Source organism: Rhopalosiphum padi, chromosome 2 (genome assembly GCF_020882245.1).
Source record: "Rhopalosiphum padi isolate XX-2018 chromosome 2, ASM2088224v1, whole genome shotgun sequence".
Lineage (NCBI taxonomy): Eukaryota > Metazoa > Arthropoda > Insecta > Hemiptera > Aphididae > Rhopalosiphum > Rhopalosiphum padi.
In genome coordinates this window covers 1898660-1921412 of record NC_083598.1, presented here as the reverse complement: position 1 = coordinate 1921412, position 22753 = coordinate 1898660, and the positions used below count along the sequence as shown (strand labels likewise).

The window sequence follows — 22753 nt, the reverse complement described above, 5'->3', positions numbered from 1 at the left end:
GGCTAAACCGGGAGGACTACTGGAAATGTAATGAGTGTAGAATACAGTTTACCATTAAATTCTTTTTATTATAATTAAAAAGCCACCAGGACAACTATGATAGCTCAACAATTACAAAAACCATTAAATTTATAGTTTACTATAATTACAATAATTGTGCATAGTACATATTCTATAAAAATGATTATTCTTCAACAAAAAAAGTATCATCATACTTATTGATAAAAAATAAATCTTTTAAAAATTTAAATATAATATCAAAATTAAAAAAAAACATAGGGATATAAATTACATACAAAAATAAATAAATAAAAAAGTTAGAACATTTTCAAAACTTAAAAAAAAAATATTAGTTAATGTTAGCAACAGAAATGTCTGCAATATCAAATACATCAAAGAATTTGGGTTTAATTAGTCCCTGCTAAAAGTTATTGGCTGATTAAAATAAACCATATAGTAAGCTCTCAGTAAACCATCCGTTTAGAAAATAAAAGTTAGTTTAACCTCTAAAATTAATAAAGCTTATGTATTTCCCTGCATAACAAGTGTACTTAGTCAATATGCTACATACTATACCAAGTGATGGACGATAATCCTTATTACCAGAGAGCTGTTGTTATTTTACAACATAGATAATTGAATAATTCATATATTTTATACAGTCATACTTTTAATTATTAGTGTAAAATGAATTATAGAATCATAATAATTTTTCTTTAAAAGTTTAAACAATAGTTATAATTAATTATGCCCTTGTATTAGTTTTACATATTAAAAATAATCGTATAAAAACACAAAAAATATTATTTTCACCACACATAGATTATTGCCAAATATTTTCATTATATAGACAATTGTTATTTAAATTAAATATCCATATTCCATCAAAATAAAAGTTGTATGAATCTATTAAAATATAAAAATATTCAAAATAACATATAAATAAATATTTAAAAACATTGTCCATTCCGTACAAGCATTTTATGAATCAATGGTGAAGTAATGGTCCCTTAAACATGAATTACATTAACCAAATCAATTGTTCATGCAAACCAACAATAGTCTAAATATATAAATATATAAATACTATAAAATAAAATAAAATAAAATGTCAAGTTTCAACAAATGTATAATATAGTCTAGCTTAAAAGTATCATTATATATTTAAATGCATTAACAAGTTTTTTTTAAATAATAGGACATACAGATTGCACAGTGCTCATTAGAATAGTAAGCAACTTAATGTAAGTTAATAAATATATATATATATGTCAGTTAATATAAAATAAGTATTTTTAAAATAATTATTGACTATAAATAAGACAAAGAATCTTAGAATCTTAGGAAAAATGTAAACTGCTTAAAAGCTAAAACAACCTATGTATTGGTTTTTACAATTTGTGTGTTGGTAGAATTTTTTACAATCGGCTTTTTAGACTTAGATAGTTTTATTATTGGACTCTTGTGCCACATCTCTCCATTAATGTTTTTGTCTTCACATACACACAAAAATAATGTATCTATTACCACCTGTTAAATTTAAAACAATAAAATTATCATAAATATATTTAAACATAATTCACTATGAAATTGTATTTTAATGTTATTACATATTAATGCTTTTATATTAATCGTAAAAACACAAAATATAACACCTGAAAAAACCAAATTGTTACATAACGTTACCTCATGTAATGAAATGACACAGTGAGCAACAAAAAATGTAAATATACATATAATGATGATTGGTATAGCATGAAAATGCAATTCTGGGTTTGATCGTAATGTAAACAATGCCAGAGAACCAATAATTAGAGTGACCAAACACTTAGCCAGGAATAATATGAAGTCACCAATACTGTTTATGGAACCCAATCTCAAAGCGTTACCAACAATAACATGCCAAGCCTGAAAAGAAAAAGAATCTTTTAACATTCTTCATATTATTTATATAATACAATTTTAAATTTATAATAATATACCCTCGAAGCAGCTAAACAAAATCCTATTCCTTCCATTGATACTATGGTATATGCATTATGATTGATATACTTGAAAAAATTGTCAAAGGAATATGTACAACAAGTGCACGTCTTTTTTATACAATGGTTATCTGTTTTTGTTGAATTGCTCCTAAAAAGATCAATTTATTCTAATAAATAAAATTACAATACACAAACATTAAATATTTTTAAATTACTTAGAATGACATGTTGTCAATATAAGCCTGGGAATTTTAAATAGAATGATTAACAGAGATCCGAGAGCAATAGAGCCCAAATGGTAGAATGCCAAATTATAAATTGAAGAAAGGACAACAGATTTTTTATTTTTTCCACTGAAAAATAAAATAATTCCCGTTAAATCAATAAATTAAAAAGTTCATATTGTATAGATTACTTACTTAGTGAAATACCATTTTGCTACTGCTCCAGAAATAATCATATGTTGACATGCTAATATAAATTCGGATGACCATATCAGGCCAATTAAATATACCCACCACATATAACGTACCCAAGTAGCATCTTTAAACTCTACAGCTATAAAATAATGATGATTAGTGATAAATAACCAATAACATAAAAATAAAATAAAACATACCATTGATGAATGGCATAAAATGTTTCTCAGACTCTTCCGAAATCAATGAATCATTGGTTGTCGTGTTTTTCTCCACAAAATCTGTTACTAATTTTAGTGATCTGGTACCAGGATAATCTATAACAATTTACTTGTCTTAAGATAATTATTGTTAAACTGAAAACTTTAATAAAACTTACTTGCTGTGGCTAAATGAAGGATTACAGCAGTCCAAAATGCATATAAGCCAAGTAGCACAGCAAATGTACACATAGGTTGCCAATATAAGGCTGGAAGTTTAGACAGACAATCAGCAGACTCGTGAAACAAAGTGGACAAAAAATTCAATCGCTTACGCATAGCCAAAACCAACAAAAGTATAATAACCTGTAATTTATTATAAGAATTAGAAACAATGAAGTCTTAGACACAATAATTTAATTTACCGAAAATAATGTAAAAATAATGGAAAGTATTAGAAAAGTATGTTCGTTGCAAGCATCGGCACTTAATGTCTGTGCCTCAATAGTGTTGTCTAGGCGCATTTTCAAAGTAAAATATTCCCACCAAAGTAAAAACACATTTACTGAAAAATTCAAATTATAACACAATTATTAGTATTTTCATAGCAAACACTTTAAAATAATCAGATAACTAAATATTACCTAGAACCATCAAGCTGACACCAATTAATAATATATAGGCTACAATTTTTGTAAGGAAATGAATTAGTAAAATGATGATGAACGTCAATACTATAAACAAAACAAAGAATATTTCTTTAAATACATTTAAAGAATGCAATTAAATAATTTATTTAAATTTAACTAAATATTAGGTATAATATTATTATTGCAGTTTTTTCTTTATTCTTTTGTGAATCTTGGGTAAAACTACTAAAAACTTTTTAAGATTTACGTAGGTTTCAAAAAAAAAAATTCCAAAAATTGCATATTCTTACCAAAAGCTAATATAGTGAAATACAACATTTGTGGCCAAGTTTTGTACAAATCATTCAATATTTCTTCTGTGAAATCCCAATCATTCATCATACTATAAATATTATAAATCAGAGGCAATGTTTGATTGTTCAATTCTTCAGGAACACATCTATTCAATACATGATGGCTTTTGTAAACTGGAAATGGGGGACAAGGCCCCAAAGATGTAGTGAAAATATTAGACTTGTAAAGCGCTTCATCGGTAGTGAAATTGTTCAAATCGAAATTATAGCTATGGCAAATAATTATTAAGAATACTATTATAGTAACACATAAAAATAATATTTGTACAATTGAATCTATAAATATACAATTAATTTAAAGAGGATTACCTGCAAAGTAATGATTCAGTTCGGTTATAAAAATCCTGAAGGTCTTCCAAAGCTAATATATCTCTATCCGGACATTGCTTAACGCATATTTGCATACTATGTTCAATGTTGACTGGATCTAAATAGAATAGGAATCTAAAAGCCAACAGAAATTGCACGTATTGAGTTCATGTCTATCAATTTAAAAAGAACATTTTAAAATTTACTTTTTATCTGTAGTATCCAAATTGGAGAGTTTGCCCATTTTGGGATTACCAGAAGAACCGCAAGTGTTACCAAAACTGTCATGGCCGTTAATCAAACGCAGGGGGTCGCCGTAGATAAAAGCAAACACAGCTATAAATATCTAAAAGATTACATAAAATTAGGAACTAACACAAACAATTAATATTTAATAAGTGTAAAACAATGCTATTAGTGAGTTGAAAAGTTTTTTTTATTTTTACAATTATAAAAGAATATATTTACAATACGTTAAAGAAGTACAATATAGTATGTAAAATTATGTAGGAATTAGTAGATGTATTTTCTTAAATGGAAGGGATGTCCAGCGACACCATTTCAAATTATAGAACTCATTATTTAGGTAGGTATGATTTTATTTTTTATGGAAACCTTTATAACAAAACTTGTTACAACAAAAAACTCTGAACAACATAAATATTACATTATAATGGTTGGTTTGATTTATAACCTATTAATCAATTCAATCCCTCTCTATAAAAAAAGAAATCTCTTGGTTCCTTCAAATTTTTTATTGAGTTTTCACTGTTCATTTAGAAGGCCAGTTGTATTTTAGGCAAGGTGAAGCGTTAACTGTAATAGATAACAATTTATGGTAGAGACAAAATTAATTAAATTTTTAATTTAAAAAAGTTATTAAGGGTTTCCATTAATTTAACTTAATTGTTTTTTAATTAACATGAAATCAATTAATTTAATTTTCACTTAGGTTAATTGATTTTGTTTTTAGTTTTGTCATTACAATTCAATCAATTAAATTTCCACATCAAAAAACTAAGATTCAATGAAAAACTATATAGAAATACTGTGTAAAGACAATATATTTTTGAGTTAGTAAAAAAATAAAGGTTTTAATAAAAAAAACTGTGTTTAACAATAATAAGTTATCCAAAACTTTAATCAACTTTTAACTTTTAACTTTTTCTGATTAATGCATATTAACTTAACTTTACTGACTTTAAGAAAATCATTAAGTTGCCAAACTTTGGTGTATAGTAATAAAACGAATGTTTTGGCTACCTACCATCAGACACCAGAGTACCAAAAAAGCGCACAGCCATACTATGTCCGTACACCCCCTGACACGGATTTGTCCAGGCACTTCGGGCGCGTCACGGTCGAATCCGAAGCAAGCCATTTTCGATTTGATGTAATCAGAAAACAGGTGCAACGGTCAAACCGTGGGCGACGAGTCGGTTAGGACTAAAAAGAGGAGTGTTAAGTTGTCAAGTGTTTCACTTCGTCCAGAAATTTGAGGTGAGAATAACGGACGATGAAAATGTCACCAACGCGGCAACAGGTGGCCGGCCACGGCACTATCTTGCGGCAACATCTCGATTGATGTTTCGAATTTTCTACGGAGACGTAAATAGAGCAAACGGCAAATGTGCGGCACGTGACAAGTGGCAGTGAGTACCGACTTACGTCGACCGACGGACGACGATGGAAATGATGGAATGACGTTGACTGACGATAAAAATATAAATTATTATTTTATATTATATAATATGATAGAATAATTAAAATAATATGTACCTATAATGTGTGTACTATTTAAACCATGATATTATAACAAAATACAAATTTAGGAATATCTATACAATATAAACAAATAACAATTATTATTATTGTTGTTATTACTATAGTACGCGAGGCGAAAAGTGAGCCGCGATCGTCGCGCGCCAAGCGGCTGTTTTTCGTCAGGGTTACTCCGCCTATTCCTACTGTTTTCCCGCCTATAAAGTAATTTCAAACGACGTAATGTAGATGTTTTTAATAAATTATAATAAAAAAAAACATAATAAAATACAAATAACACAAGTAATACATATAATACATTTTTTTTAATTAATCATATCGTCTTCATCATCGTCTTCGTCAGTAGAACTGTCGTCGGGATTAATTGTCATTATAATAGGCTCCAAAATTTCATCTCTTAATCCTTCTTTTACCAAATCGTCTTCTTGAATTTTATCGCAGTGATCGCCACATTTTGCCCAATCTTCTGTTGTGACTGCATCTAAAGCACTATTTACTAACACTTCTATATCTGCCATTTTGAAGGTGTTATTTTTTTCCGCGACTTTACCCTTAACTTGCGCCCAGATTAATTCGATTGGGTTATATTGGCAGTGGTAAGGAGGAAGTCTTACCACTTCATGGCCCATTTGTAGTGCAATTTCGTCCAATTTATATTTTTTTTCTTTTGGCATCGTCAATTTGACTTTTTCCCGTAGTTCGCTTAATGTCTCTACTGGAGAAAAGTCTACAGATTTGTCTTGTAACCATTTTTGTACATCTGCCTTTCGAGTATTTGCCTTAGGATATTCTTCTGTTAAGGTAGAATGGTATGTGGCATTGTCCATTACAATTATACAAGGTTCTTCTAAATTGCCCAACATATCTATAAACCATTTTTGAAAAACGGTGGCGTTCATTTGAGAATGATAGTCAGCCTGCGATCCCGACTTGCAACGAAAAACCAGTTTTGAATTTTTGACAAAACCAAATGAAGGTGACCCAGCATGACACACAATAAGCCGACCGCCCTTACCAATAGGTACTTTTAATCCTTCGGTGTTGTCGGAGTTTTGCCATATGTGTCCTCGCGTATGATTTTGGTTTACCCATGTTTCGTCTAAGTAAACAATTGGCCTTGTATCGTTATTACGTCTAAACTCGTTCATTTTTCTCAAAAACTTAACCCGAGAACAAACAATATCATTTCTTTCCATTAGAAATTTACGCCCATCATTACATTTTTTGTATTTGAAATTCAAACTACGCAAAATATGTCGCACGGACCATTGTGAACCCGAATAATTAATTTTTTCATGCAACGCTCCCAATATTTTTGCACTAGTTGGATACTGACCATTATCATAAAAACTATGAACTGTTCTTCTGACAACTTCATTGTCAAAATCGTCCAAGTTGGTCATAGGTTTGGCACGTTTATAAGTTTTCCTTGGAGACTTAAATGAAGAAGGTTCGGCAGCTAGTTGATTTTCACCCACAGATAATTTTTTCCCTTCAGCACAAACTCGTTTAACACAAGCAAGACTTACGCCACACGCTTCAGCAGTCATTTCACGAGTTTGACGAAAAAAATTACTAATTTCTGGCTTACCTTTGTCACCAGCCAATGTTTTGAAATAATTATAAACATGAAAAATAACTTTCTTCGTTTGAGAATGTGTGTCTTGATATGCCATTTTAAAACTATTTTTGTATACGAGTAATTATTAAAGAAATAATTAAAATATTACAAACATTCAAACTTTAAAAGCGCGCACTTTAAAAACCAACCACGTAAGAACGCGGGAAATATGATTACAAACGTAGATAATAAGCGAATAAAAACACGTGTAAACTCGTATCTCGAATGTCGAATGACTAACCAAACGTTAACAAAATATTGTGGTATGCAACAGCAGCTACTGGCGCCTACTGCTAAAGGAAAATAAATTGGTCTCCAAAATACAATGAATTATACAATAAATTACCACCTGCCGTTTTTAAAATGCGCGGCAGCTGTTTCCATTGCACACAAACGTAGAACCCCTGAAACCAGAAAAAATGACCGCTTGGCGCGCGACGATCGCGGCTCACTTTTCGCCTCGCGTACTATAAATGATATACAAACATTACGTTGATAACGCTTATTAACACTGATAACATATATGTTATCAGTGCGACAGCGGACTGTAGACCGTGTGTTCGGCGGAATTTGAATATTACCTAACTATGTTTATCTATAGACTTAGTACTTAATCTTAGTTATAAAACTCGCTGCCTGCGATTTTAATATTATAATATTACAGCAACAATAATAAAAAATGTAGGAATGTGAATGACGCTCTGCTGTACATTAGGTGTCGAGTGAGTTACTATTATGGCCTTATGGGTGTGTTAAATTTGAATTCAATGATATATCATTGTAAGTATATGAAAAACGATTCTGAGAGAAGACGGTCTCTCTGTCATCAGTGTCAGCTTTATCAACAAATATATTTTATGATATAAATCTGATGAAAGTTAAAATCATTTATTTTACTTTTAGTACGACGGTAATAGGTTGAAATAATTTTTACCGAAAATATTGCATTTATTATTTGTACCTACCTATAATTAATATTTAATCATTATTTTATATCAACTCAAATCTGCCTATATATTTTTATACAACAATAAGAATAACTTTTGTAAGATTTTCTATTAAATTGTCAAGAATTTTGACCCAGCGAATAATTTTTATTGAAATTTGACATTTATAGAAAAAAATAAAAAATAAAATAAAAATGTCTTATGTTTATTAATAAAATAAATCAAAAAAAGTTAAAAAATATTTGGTGCAAATTTTAAGTACCTATCTATTGTTATGTTTTTTTTAAATATCAAAAACTGTTTGAGGAGAAATTATTATTTTAAGGATGAATATCGAATGTTGTGTATAGGTAAATTTGAACTTGAAATACTGGTACTTATAAAAATTAACTTGACTTTCCGGTAGAATTTTTCGTTCATATATCGGTTGAAAAACTAATAAAGAACCTTGTGTTAATTTTTAAAATCTTAGGTCTAAAAAAAATGTTATAAATGTTTAATTAGGTACAAAATAGTTTGTATATTTTTGAGTTTTTATTATAACTTTGCCAAAATTCTAATTTTTAACGCTTATAAAAAAAAAATGAGTGCCTTTAAAACCTTAATTTGATTATATAAGCAACTATAGGTATAGTACCTACCTAATATTTTATTATATTTATACCACTTCACGATATAAATATAATATAAACATAGCTGGATTGATTGGATTAAAGGGATGACAGGGAGGGGCCCACCTGGTACTAAACTTTTATAGAACAATATAGTTTATTATAAGTAGTATCACGTATGGCGAATGGTAATCAATTGTTATATTTAGGTACACTATAGAAATAGATAAAATATTATTATAAGACTTAATAGACTTATTATTTTACCTTCGGCTCTATAATTATAGAATAGATATCACTGTTATGATTAATTCAAAGCAAAAATGAGTATAAGTATATAGTATATTTTACGATTATTATATACAGGGCCGGATTAAGGTTTTTGCCGCGCATTAGCTGAAATAAATTTACCACCTAAAAAAATAGAAGCTATTTCGGTTCGACCGTTAAAATTTGCCGTCCTTCAATATTTGCCTTCCTAGGCTCTAACCTAAACAGCCTAAGCGGTAATACGGCCCTGTATATATATATAATAATTATATATTATATTGTATAAATATTAAATGTATTAATATTTTAACGTCTAATCTTCACTCTTCAGTGACATAGCAATCATATTTTCAAACCCTGTGGAAAGTATTTAAACAATGACCTCCCAAAACCTCCCTATCACATCATATATACCTAATTTAAAACTATATGCTAATTTAGAATTTTTATTATAAGACATATGTCATGTCATCAACAATTTAATAAACAAAATATTTTAATTTTTAAATTCAAGATAAATTTCCAGGCTTAAGCTATTACATTAGGTGAACGCTGTGCACCACGCCACTACGATGGCCTTGGATATAATATTAGCAGTAGTGACTATATAGTGAGGTATATTTTGTCGAAGAACCTGGCGCTATGAGCGACGGGAACAATCCAAAGCTTTTTACATCTCTGTATGACGGCAAATCGATAATACATTACAAATATCGGAAAGACAATATTAATAAATGCATGATGATATCAAGTATTACTAGTATTAGTGCGAAAGTGAATTTTCGTGTAAGTACTATATAGCATTGATAATTGATTGTATAATTGACTATATATTTAAATATTGTATAATCATTATGACTTATAATCATTGGTACTAGGTATACCGTATACTGTTAAACAGTTTGATTTAAATAATCCTAAAAAATATTTTACAAGGAGTCAAGGAATAAATATAAAGAGTTATTTATTGATATATTTACTGACAACGCTGCTTTCCTATATTATACATTATAATTTTTTACTACTATTATTTAGCACTAACGCGTTGTTGCCGAACTTAGATGTTTTTATACAAATACAGCACTCGATATTTATTGCCTTGATTATATTTTAAAGCATAGAACCATTGATTATATTATAGAATAGTCTATATACTCTATGATAGAACGTTGCCGAGACCGCACATTGATTCCAATAAGAATTCATTCGCAGTAAACAAGATCATCAAATATCGTAACATTGTAATATAGTTTTACCATAAATTACATAGGAACCGAAAGATTTCAATACATTTTCGGTTTCTTTTGATTCACCTACAATCTAAAATCTCTACCGTGTATACGTCAAGCCAAGACTCAGTTTATAATATTAATGGTCCCGATATGCTGTACGGTATAGAATGAGTCTAATATCCCAATTTGCCGTACCTATAGTCAAATCGCTGGGCCGCGCCCCAACATCGCAGCTTATTATTTAAGTCTAGATCTCAGTATTAAATTAACTATAATGTCCCGGGTAGAGTTGAGTTATTTCACTCTATCCACAAATTGTATAAGTATTTCAACACATTATATATCTTGTATTTTTAACACCTTACAAATTTTCATTTATTATTTTTTAAAACATAATTTCTACGTTCTATATTATTATTATTTTTTATTATTTTTTAAACATTTAAAAATAATTTAATATGTTTCATCAGTATTTAGATTTGTTTGTATTAAGAATTTCCCAAAAACTAAATTTAGAGAAAAAAACTGTACAATTTACGCGCGTTCCTTATACAGTACTTATTATGAAAAATTCTGCTTCACTCTATAATATTAATGTAGGTGTAAGCCAGTGTTTCCCAACCTATGAGTCGCGACCCAATTTTGGGTCGCGACTGGTTAAACTTACCCAAAAATAAATATATAACCATACTATACTATGACTTTTTTATTAGTGGGGTGGGTCGCGTAACCAACAAGGGGTAAATTTGAGGGTTTTTATTACAAAAAGGTTGGGAAACACTGGTGTAAGCAGTGGCGTATTTTTGGGGGGAGATTAGGGAGATATATTTCCCTCTACTTCACCCCTCTTTTTTAAAGCTATTTTTGTATAGTTATAGTTGTATTTTTTCTATTTATCACTGTATCAGTAATTAATAAAATCCTAAGACTTTTGTATCGAAAATTTTAGTCATATCTTCTCCCTTAGACAAATCCTAAATACGCCACTGTCTCAGTATATAATCTTATATTATATCTATGTGATATATTAAATGTCATTACTCATTATACATGTAGTTTCTGAAAAAATGGAATATCTATTATATTTATGCAAATATGAAATACGTTAGTACGTTACACTTTTTTATGTAAACATTTTTAGTAAGTACCATAATATTTCTATGTATATTATAGTAATAGTATATATTATATATATAATTATATTGTAAGTACATTTTACATAGCATTTGTTTGCATATGTGTGTTATGTCGTTATGAACACACATATAAACACATTTTATTACATAATACATAACATGGAGTAATGTAGTATGTATTCTCTGGCAATTTGAAATTGTCGCAAATAAATCGACATAATAAGTTAATGTCGTACATACGAGTGATTTTAAAACGAAATATTGCATGTCAGGCCCCAATTGTTACAGTTATTGCACCACAGGAGTAGGTACATCGTGATATTGTTATAGTAGGTATTGTAGGTACTGTATACTTACAGACTATGCCCTTTAAGAAAAAACAATAATAAAAATCAAACACATAAAAGCACATTTATGAGTGAATGGACTATAATGTATCGCAATATAATTATAGGTGTTTTAAATATATATTTATACGTATATTATGATAAAACAAATCATTAGTGAATCAATAAAAAAACTATTTTACAATTATTTAATACATATCTTTAAAATGTATCTTCAGAAATCCTTACTGATTGTTCATATTTTTCTAAAAATTTTAAATGCCATCAAATACATTTAGGTATTATAGTTGTCTGCGTATTCGGATCGATGACATTTTTCGAGCCGTTTGCAGGTTTTCTATTTTTATTTAAATTTTACATTATTTAAACAAGAATATAATCCTCTATAGGTACAACAACGGTTATTGGGGTAATATAACAGTAGTAAATAGTACCAATAATAAAAAAGGTTACGATTACGCATAACACGAATAACAATACTTGTCTATCTCACTATGTATAAACGAATATATATATGACAAAGAAGTAGGTCACAATGTCACATATACGACACGAATATTCTAAATCATGTGTTCAATATATAATACATGAACATTTTACTTAAATGTATAACTGTAATAGTATATATATTACTATATATGTATTTTTACACTAAACTATTTTTTGACTATATTAAAAATATAATAATAATAATAATAATATAATATAATATAATTCAAAAAACTAAGAAACTTAAAAATGTTTAAATTATTGTTTTCTATACATAAATATTTTTACTCTTTTTGAGTTATTTATATTTTACATAGGTACATTTGAACATTTTTCTACAAATGTCAATAGAAAAATTTTCAATGGGTCAAAAAGCATTTAATATAATAAGGTTTTTAATACAAGTTATTTTTTTTTATATATACTGTGCTATTCACCCTGGTTTACAGTAAGATGATATTCACTTAAAAGCTGATAATAGTAATATAATATATTAATAATTAATATGATGTAAATAATATGTATTACTATAATAGTAATTAAATATTAATAATAATATAATATAATTGTAATGTTTTCTGAAAAATTATCGTTTTTCGTGTATATCATTAAATTCAAATTTAACACACCCATTACAGTAATACCCATTTGACACCTAATGTACAGCAGAATGGTTCCCATATTTTCAACCTTTTTTTTTAATTTTTAATTAAAATGTATTTTTAATATAAAAACTATATTACCTATATAATATAATTGTTACTATACGATATATACGCTATACAGTGTTAAAGAATTAAAGATATTCGTTTGTGACACTATTATTGAGTATATTATTACAAAGAATACAAACAAATTACGTTTTATATTCTATAAGTATATTAGAAAATATTAACATATTTTATCATGCAGAATATCGCAGCACAACATATCCTGACGTCCGCGATTATGTCAAGATTCGGCGACTGTCCGTCACGGCGTCGATGATGCAGCCGGATTCAATCGAACTACCTAAAAATAGTCTCTCCAAAATTGTCTTGACAAGGCTCGATTTTTCCAGTTCAACAAACCAAATTATGTGCAGTTCAATGCTCAATATCACGGTGCTAACGTCTGGTGGTGGTGGTGGTGGTTGGTGGTGCAGTCGAGATCGGTAGCCGCCCCCCGCGCACCACCATGGTGTAATTACAGGCGTCAAACTAATCGCCAGAAAATCGCCTAATACAATTTGTCTTGGCAAACTACGCAAGTCCACCGATGAGATTTTATACATAATTTATTGTGATTGTTAACGTGGTAATGTTTGTATCAGTACAAGCACGTATACAGGAGAGTTTGAGCCTTGAGGATTCAAACTTCCTGCGAAATGCTTTCAAAAAATATTTATTTTTCGACATAGCCATAAGCCTTTTAAAATACAATTTTGAATTTGTTTTATTAATTATACTGTGTATGATCTGACTAATGACATTGATATTCCACATAACACATATTGACATATAACACATTTACAATTCTTATTATACCTAGTTTAGATATCTATCTTTGGTGTATCCGTCGGTGTTGTATTTACAATTCATAGCGTTTAAAATGTATACGATATGTTTCAACTATTTCTTGAAACATTATTTGATACGTATGTAGTATTAATATTTAATAGTGCATGCAGTTCAATACATCGACCATGAATTTATTGTTCATGTAACTCTATATACAAACGAATATACCTACTTTTAAGTATAGCCAGTATAGGTAAATATTGTATATTATAACGATTTTATTAATCATTATTTCGTTACTTAAGTAACATAATTGAAGTATTATATCCTTGAAAATATAAAAATAAAAAAAACAAAATTTTATTATATAACAGATATTTTATTAACATTTTTTTGGGTGCTCAAAGTGGCAAAAATTTAGTACAGAAAAAAAACAATATGTAATAGGAAAAAATAATTCCAGTGGCTTTTAGAATGATAAAAAAAAAAAACAATGAATATGTTGTAGCCAAAAAATTTTGAATAGAAAAAAAGTTGCCAAAGTGGCTTTTACAAAAGATGCCAAAAGTGGCTTATAACAATAATAAAAAATAAATCAGAAAACAAAGTAGCAAAATATAGCTTTAAGAAAAACAATAAAATAAAAACATCGGACAGGACGACACAATAAACGAAGAATGGGAGGGGGGGAGGATACGAGATGGCGTTTTCGGTGCGAAAAATTGCAAGTTAATGGCCACTGGTCGCCTCTGCAACATTCTCACGACCGGACCTGCGAGCAAACGACGAGTGTCACGGGTTCGTTAACTCGGGCGCGTGATGCGTCGACCATAACGGATGGCGAGGCTCGGCTGGCTCGGTCGCACGGAAGCGACGGTAGATGAAGATTTTGGAGCTAGTGCGCGATGTTATGCGCTACGACATCGGATATGACGATTTTGGCGACAAGCGGTGGCGATTGGAACACGGGAAGAGCTTATGAATTGGAGCTGCGGAACCGGCGGCGAGACTCGGCCGGCGGTATTGCCCCACAGGACGAAAAAGAGAGTCAGCGAACTGCGCCACAACACGCGCCGCAGTCCTGATACTCTCCGCGAATCCTCCTGCAGGCAACTCGTCGGACGCGTCCGCTTCCGGTAGCCGCCGTCGGAGTCACACGCGCCGCCGAACCCTGGAACCTCGAGATTCCACGGGTCCGGCACCGCTGACTTCCGTGTTCCCAACTCCTTCATAAACTCACCCCGCGAACTGATAATCACCGCCGCCGTCGTTACTAGTCGTCATCATCACCGTCGTCTTGGGTACCGCCGGGGCGGGATCGTTGCCCGCGTCGGTACCATCTAGCCACCGCGTCTCCGTCATCCATCGTTCCACGCGACCTCGACAACCGGGCGCCCGCACAACCGCCAGAGGGTCGAACGCATCACGGTGACCGCGAGCTCACGACGACCGCAAACCCGTCGCGTCGCTGCAGGTGATCGCGAGAACGTGCTCGGGCGACATACCGCCGGACACCGTCCGTGCACTTTCTCGTATCCTCCTGCCCGCTTTCTTCGTCGCCGTCGTCACGTGAACGATGCCCTCGGCCAAGGGGGCCAACTCCGGACGCTTTTAACGACGGATGCAACACGCTCCCGACACAACGCGTTTTACCCTTCGCCACGCCGCGGTAAGACGACGAGTACGACGGGGAGCGCATCGTATCGGGAGTGATTGTTCATCCATATCGAGCCAGCCGACAAGCTCGCCGAAATTATTCCTTATTATTTCGTTGCCCTTTGCCGATTGCGAGACGTCGCCAGAATCCACCACGAGTTGTTTATCGCGATTCATATTTTTAACTGCCTCGTCTGCTTCATTCATTACTCTTTCGATGGCTTTCGTCTGGTCCAGCAGTGATCTCAATAGCTGGGATACGTTGTACGAGAACGATTTAGTGTTGTTTTGGGATGCCATTTTAATGTACGGAAATATGATCGTGCACACGCGTCTTGCAATTTAGATTGTAAATAAACATATTTAGAATATCGTCGGTCACCGGCAGACGATATCGAAAATCTCCAAGACGACGAGAAAAACATTGTTTATTACAAGCCAGCGAGTATCTACGTGGCTATACACGTTCATCAATTTTAATCGCGGGCCCGTTTATTTTTCCAAACACTAATAATTATTGCGATATACAGTGAAAATTCCATAAAACGAACTTCCATATAGTTCCATTTTACGAAATATTTTTAAAAACTATGACCTTCATTGTTAATGAATAAGTACGTAATATTCCATTTAACGAATTCCTCCATATTACGAATTTTTTTTGTTACTTATTCGACTTCGTTTAATGGAAGTTTCATTGTGATATTATATTATATAATATATATATATAGTAATATCATAATAATTTAATATAGTAATTTGGTATAGTATAAGTTTTTAGTTTTTATACAAATCTCGAAATAGTTGAAGTATAATATGAATAATGATTGTTTTCATTTTTATTTTTATTATATTTTAAGTTAATGTGAATTATTAGATTAAATTGTTACATTATTAAGAAACGTAAAATCAAACTGTGCTTTTTATTAAATATTCAAGCTTTTTGACAAAAAATTTTATTAAAAAAAAAAAAAATTACTGCAATTTCTTGCAAAATACTTTCAACTTTGTACCTATATTATAAAGTTATAGCTCCGTTGTTTATACATTTTGGTTTCATACGTCGTAATTGTAAACGATGTAGTCTTAGTCTATATCATATAGATATATCTATAGAAAGATACTGTGTGTCTGTGTCACTGTACAATTGTTCATAGGTATATTAATATTATATATAGTTAATGAAAGATATTCATATACATTTGTATTATATTATTAAATTTCGTATTGTTTATGTATAATATAACTAATATAAGAATTTAAACAATGTAAAATACAATTATAGTTTATTTTATTACCATCTATATTACTATAAATCTTTTATGTAGTTGTGATGATTAAAAAAATAATCGTACATGCGTATTGGGTACTGGATAGGTATATAATTGTATAAAAATAAATATTAAATTTTTTTTTTACAAGAATTATTTTACCAGTATTTTTTTTTGTCAAACTTTTAGACAGAATTCCAATTCGACCTATAGGTCGAGATATATATCGATATAGGTAGAGAGGTACCTACATCAGATTATCAAAATAGATAACGATTTGGTGCAAATGGTATAATAATAAATATTAATAATTAATAATAACAAAACGTCAATGACCTAACCTTTTTTGTCTGTAATACAATATATTATGACGTAGATACGTCACGTATTGGACTGCAGTGACGTCGTTGAAAATACGTTTCAATAGAATCAGTTGTATTCGAATTCGACATCTGACAGTCTGACGCACGCCTCGTTAGCGGCAATTAACAAATTGTATTTCGTACTTATTATTCAAATTGTATAATAATGAAATAGTGAATAATTTTCAATGTATACACTATACTGAATGGGTTGACGACTTAACATAAGGTTCCATGTTTTTTGTTGCCTTTTTGGGTTGACCTACTTATGAAATCAAAAAAAGAGAAACATGCGATAAATATTTTATGTAGTTATATTTGTCGATGAACTAATGTCTCAGTAAAATCTGTCTAAATACATACCTTACACGCATTACGCGATAGGTACCAATAAATACATGACAAAATACATAGGCATGTCAGCTATATACCGGTTTTTAAAGCGAATCGCGCATCCACCCTCCGACCTACAATATACTGTATTTTATCATGATTAAATATAAAATACAATAATCTAAATTAATTATTATTATATTGGATATATCCACCTGGCTAAAAAATTAAAAGTTTAACAATCAAATAAAAAATCATAATAGAGTTGAAGAAAAACCATGATTATAGATAGTAGGTACTATCTTAAATCGTGGAGATAACTTATAAATTACATCATTTGATCATCTTGATATGATATTAAAAAATAAGCCAGTATTTGGAAGTCATGATAATATAAAAATAAAAGAATATATAAATACATAACTAATGTAATGAATAATAATTTCACAGACACCAGTCCTTAATGTTTTTAAAAACTTGTCAATTTGACTATTTGTATTGTAATATTGTTGGTTTTACTTTTGTACTTAAGTAATGTTTAACTGACAACATATTTACATTGTTTTTAAATAATAGTATTTTTAATAAATGATGATATTAGTTACAACTTAAAGTATTCAAAATAAAACCTACAGTATTACCAATGTCATTATTAACTTAATATTTAATTGCTTACAACTGCGCATAAAATGAAATGGGCAATTTGTGTAACCACAAAATATTGAGTATCACAAGATATATTTAATTTTATCATTAATACAAATTTTATTATTTAAACACCATATAAATTATAATAATTTAATACACAATTATTAAAGACAAAAAACATATAATTTTATTATCACTTCAATATAACACTACACTTTTTCACATGATGTTTATAATGGTTTAAAGTGTTTTTTTAAATATTTAATTTAAAAAATATAGATTGACTAGCCAAACCACAAGCTTAGAATGATTGTGAATAATGTATATTTAAAAATTGTCTAATTTTATTAAACAAAACACTAATAAATAGTACAAAAACATTCAAATTTTTAAATTTAGTATGCTTTTTCAATTCCAAATACATGATTAATAATTAAAAATAATTTTATTTAGTAAAACGTTTTAATATTAATAGAATTAAAATTAAATAATAGTAAAATAATAACAAACATTAGGGCGTGATGTACGCATTTAATTTATGTATCACAATAAAAATGGAAGGAACATAATGGGATTTAGCGAATATTTGGCAAAAATAAATAGACTCAAAGTAAAACAAAAAATGAGAAGTAATATTGAAAAATGGAAAGATAAGTTGAAAGAAGACATTACATAAATTAACACAAGACACAACAAACAATTCATTCGGCTTTTGAAAGGCCGTTTTCAGTCAACAAGTTGTCACACTTTTTATAAAGAGACTGGAGTGGTACATGTAATAATTCAACCAATTCTGGAAAACGTGGCTCTGTAAAATTAAAATTAAATATAGTTGATACAATAAATAAAATGTTTTTAGATAATTAGATAAAATCAGAGTTTGCCTTAAATATGGGTCAGCCTACACAGACCTCATGTTATAAAATATTATATTCTGACAAATTTTCATAGGCCTCACTCCATCTTAAGGTTAGATCTGACTGTATAATAAATTACTTTTCTATATTAAACTTACCATTTTCCGGATTAATAATTCCATGTCTGATCAAAAAATCAATAATTACAGGGCAACTAGTAGTCTTAAAATCTGGAGATAAAATTCTGTTCACAGTTTCCTAAATGATAAATTTTCATGAAAACAAAATAATAACACAATAGACAATAAAATATATACAAAATAAATACTAACACTTGCAGTCACCAATTCAAATTTTTCTACTTCATTGTCTTGGTTACGAGGCACAAAATCAGGAGGTAATTCTAAGTCAAAAACAAATTCTGTATCAGGAAACAATCCTCGTTCGCTCTCATAGAAGAAACTGAAACATAAAAAGCATAATATTAAATTTACATTTTATAGAAAATGAGTATACATTAAAAAAAAAATATATCTTACGACACTGTGCCAGCTGATTGCAAATTTTTCATAAGATCTGGAGTTAAGGATGCTTCTTCTTCTCCTTCTTTATGAGCAGTGTGTATTACACTGTTTCCAACCGATAAACCTCCAGCAACCATATTATCCCATTTTCCAGGCCATGTCTGCTTAGTCAACGATCTTTGTTGAAGCCAAATGCATAATCCTTTCTGTGGATGGTTCACATAACCATTTATGTCAACACCATAATTACAAATCCCAAACAGACCTACAAATAAAATAGCCAATAAAATTATTTGGATAAAGATTGTTTGTTGTCTGGGACATTTACAAGTAGCAGACCGATCCATTTTTAGTAACGGTTGATCAGCAAACATTGTCCGTACTTCATAACACTAAATTGAAACATATATTATTTCATTGGTTACTTTCAATAGTCTTACAATATATCTTATTCATAAGAAATAATGAAAATACTAGGAAATACAATATTTGAAGGTTGTTAAAATCATGCTAATACTACATCAATACTAAATAAAACAGAAACTGTTCTATCGATAAAACAAGCATGTGTTAATACCTCATCCCTCCACCCTTTTAGCGTTGTAAACAACTTTTTTTCTTTCATTTCTTTAAGTACAGACTCTATGTTTGCAGAACGTTCGTCATAATCCCTGAATGCTGGGTTCAGCGTGACACTATTGGGGTTGACGATAAACACATTCGGATAGCGGCTTAATTCTATTGTGACGGTAGCCCGGACCAAACCGACTTGAATGCCGTCCACGATGAATGCGCGACATTCTTTTTTCTGTAGTCCTGTGTGTTGAGACAGAGGATGTTTGTTAGTGGGTATGTTTCAAAAAAACAAAAAAAAAATACAGTGGGTATGGTTAAAGGTAAACAACACAACATTACACATAAATACATCATTAAAATACAACAGTCACTGGCACAGGGTATGAGGAGGCACACGTACCGTTCAGGTAAAAGCTGTTGAACTTGTGCGCTAGTTTTAAAAACTTGGACATTGTACGGCGATGGTGTGCATGTGCGGTAGAGTCGTTCATCACCGAATGAGAAATACGGTTGTGGTATCACCGCCGCCTGGGCCGGTTCAATACGTCATCGTCTGGCGGCGACGGTAATGAGTAATGACGAGACGGATGACGGATCGTCCGCAAACTCGATTGAAGCGATGGCAATATTATTATGACGAGATATCGAAATAGCGGCCGACGGGAGCGACACAGGTCATAAACTGGTCGATTTGTACGCCGACGACGATAATAAACTCGTTATTATTTATTAATAATTAATATTCTATATTGGAGGAATACACTGCGGACGGGATCCGAGCAAAGTGGAAATAATTTTACATTTATTATTTATATTAATTATTATTAATATCGCGTATTCGCATTTAGAAATCCTATTGTTAGGTGATAAGAAAATTGTACTGCGCTGGATGACGGATGAACTTTTACCAGGTAATCGATTTACCAAAAAGTTCGAAATGGCGCGATACACCGAACTTTCAAAATTTACGCCATTCTTCCGCGCTACACTAAATTTTATAAAATGACCGTTTTCTTCTTAAGTAATTGTTTGCCACATACGAAATGTCTAACTCCTTTTTTTCTTCTTCGTAAATGCGGTTTTTCAAAATCTGCTTATTAAAACTTTTATTTTATATATTTTTTTATTTTTACAAATTGTATAAAATGATAGATTATAATACCATATAATTACTATAATTTTTAAATTATCATAACTTTCATACTTTTCAAGTCTTCTGCCATACAACTATTATTCTTAACGTATAATGTTCAATATTTTGAAAACAACTTAAGAAAATCGTGTTTGCATTATATAAAACTATAGAGCCATGAATCATGATTAATACTTTATTTAAAATTATCTATTCTCAATATAAGTATATAACAATATATAAGGATAAATTTTATCCTACTATTCTAATTAATGAAAATTTTGAACTTCTCATCAATATTATCGGGAATTCTTTTAAAAATATTTAGTTTTCCTAATTCTTAAAATGGAAGTTAGCAAGCATAGGCGCCAGATATAGAAAATGTCTTTGGACACTGGAGGCTGAATTCACTACTTTTTAGCCCTAACTTTCAAAATAATTTAAATAGGTATGTGGTTAAAGAGTAGTGAGACACAGGAAGGAGACTATTTATGAACACATTTTTAACTGTCTCCTCTTGAATTTTTGTTTGCAATGGACCTATTGATAGAGGAACTCAAAATTGTATAAAAAATGTATGAACATTTTTCTCGAATCTTAGATATATTATTCCGTGAACACGGTTTGGAAAAATACTTTTTTTTTAGGAGAAAGATATTTTCCATCAGTATTTCCTTTTGGTGCTGAGCCCTGACTTTTTCTTCGAGGACTGTGGTAGTGGGTAATTGGAAAAACAGACTATTAGAATTATTTATGAAAACTAAAAAATGATTAGGTACTTACACACATTTACACGACCCGCATGTACATTGTTGTAATAAAAATGTATTTTACTCTAAAGGTATTATACTAAGTTATATTATATTTGATATATAAAAATATACTAGGTACCTTTAAAGACGAAGAATGATGAAAGATATTAGGTATATTATTATATTTTTTCACATAATTTTATGCAATAAAAAAACAACATCTTTCAAAAAAAATATATTAACATTTGTTATATTTTAATTTTATTGTATATAGGTAGGTACTTTGATATTGTAGTATGACGTACTATGTAGTTAATTAAATAGTATCCTACTAAATTACTATAATTTTAATTATATAACCTAGATTTGAACTCACTATCTCATATTATAAGTTTTGCTTATTGAGAAGGTCGGGAAATGTTATTTTGTAAATTTGTAATTTATATTTTGAAAAGTTAAAATTTCATGAATTGTTATTGACAAAAAAACGTTTAAATTATTATAAATCTATAGGTACACATTACACAATCTATGCACGTACACAGAAAACAATTGTCAGATGGTAGGGAGGGGGGATTTTAACCCAAAACTTCGCCCTGTATTCCTGTTTCGTGTATAAATCTATATTATACATATACTATAACAATTTTATTGTTTTATTGATAATAAACAATAATATACCTATATACATCAAAAATAATAAATTAGAGCCGAACAATCAAATTCACTCCATTGAATAAAACATTAAAACAATACTTTATATACCTAACAGGTTTTACGGTCAAACTGTCA

The 22753-nt window shown here is 30.1% G+C and overlaps 3 protein-coding genes across 4 annotated transcripts; all 3 read right to left on the bottom strand.

Moving 5' to 3' along the window:
• Positions 1 to 123: 123 nt before the first annotated feature.
• On the bottom strand, positions 124 to 5810 carry LOC132921261 (choline transporter-like 1). The gene is made up of 14 exons (XM_060984182.1): positions 5696 to 5810; positions 5184 to 5626; positions 4123 to 4262; positions 3917 to 4051; positions 3545 to 3816; positions 3249 to 3338; positions 3030 to 3169; positions 2784 to 2970; positions 2605 to 2721; positions 2405 to 2543; positions 2201 to 2338; positions 1983 to 2133; positions 1687 to 1908; positions 124 to 1530 (listed from the first exon to the last, which is right to left on the bottom strand). The coding sequence occupies exons 2-14, from the start codon at positions 5295 to 5297 to the stop codon at positions 1378 to 1380; spliced, it is 1998 nt and encodes a 665-aa protein (XP_060840165.1). The 5' UTR covers positions 5298 to 5626; positions 5696 to 5810; the 3' UTR covers positions 124 to 1377.
• Positions 5811 to 6003: 193 nt separating this feature from the next.
• Positions 6004 to 7374, bottom strand: LOC132922345 (uncharacterized). The gene has a single exon (XM_060985820.1). It carries the CDS (start codon positions 7372 to 7374, stop codon positions 6004 to 6006), a length of 1371 nt encoding a protein of 456 aa, XP_060841803.1.
• An 11357-nt stretch (positions 7375 to 18731) lies between these two features.
• Positions 18732 to 20916, bottom strand: LOC132922207 (uncharacterized). Of its 2 annotated transcripts, none has more exons than XM_060985608.1 (7): positions 20478 to 20916; positions 20079 to 20317; positions 19830 to 19893; positions 19517 to 19766; positions 19310 to 19439; positions 19136 to 19235; positions 18732 to 18928 (listed from the first exon to the last, which is right to left on the bottom strand). In XM_060985608.1, the coding sequence occupies exons 1-7, from the start codon at positions 20566 to 20568 to the stop codon at positions 18822 to 18824; spliced, it is 981 nt and encodes a 326-aa protein (XP_060841591.1). In that variant the 5' UTR covers positions 20569 to 20916; the 3' UTR covers positions 18732 to 18821. The 2 variants fall into 2 exon arrangements, with proteins under 2 accessions (XP_060841591.1, XP_060841593.1); XM_060985610.1 differs by having other exon boundaries at positions 20417 to 20542.
• Between the last annotated feature and the right edge of the window lie 1837 nt (positions 20917 to 22753).

Bases quoted from the DNA above. Each gene is read 5' to 3' on its own strand.
- LOC132921261 (XM_060984182.1), bottom strand. From the start codon at position 5,297: ATGGCTTGCTTCGGATTCGACCGTGACGCGCCCGAAGTGCCTGGACAA. The intron at 4,263-5,183 runs GTAGGTAGCCAA...GTAATCTTTTAG, and splicing joins TGGTACTCTGGTGTCTGATG to ATATTTATAGCTGTGTTTGC. The intron at 3,817-3,916 runs GTAATCCTCTTT...TATTTGCCATAG, and splicing joins ACTGAATCATTACTTTGCAG to CTATAATTTCGATTTGAACA.
- LOC132922345 (XM_060985820.1), bottom strand. From the start codon at position 7,374: ATGGCATATCAAGACACACATTCTCAAACGAAGAAAGTTATTTTTCAT.
- LOC132922207 (XM_060985608.1), bottom strand. From the start codon at position 20,568: ATGAACGACTCTACCGCACATGCACACCATCGCCGTACAATGTCCAAG. The intron at 19,767-19,829 runs GTAAATGTCCCA...TTTTATTTGTAG, and splicing joins AATGGATCGGTCTGCTACTT to GTCTGTTTGGGATTTGTAAT. The intron at 19,440-19,516 runs GTAAGATATATT...TTTATGTTTCAG, and splicing joins CAATCAGCTGGCACAGTGTC to TTTCTTCTATGAGAGCGAAC.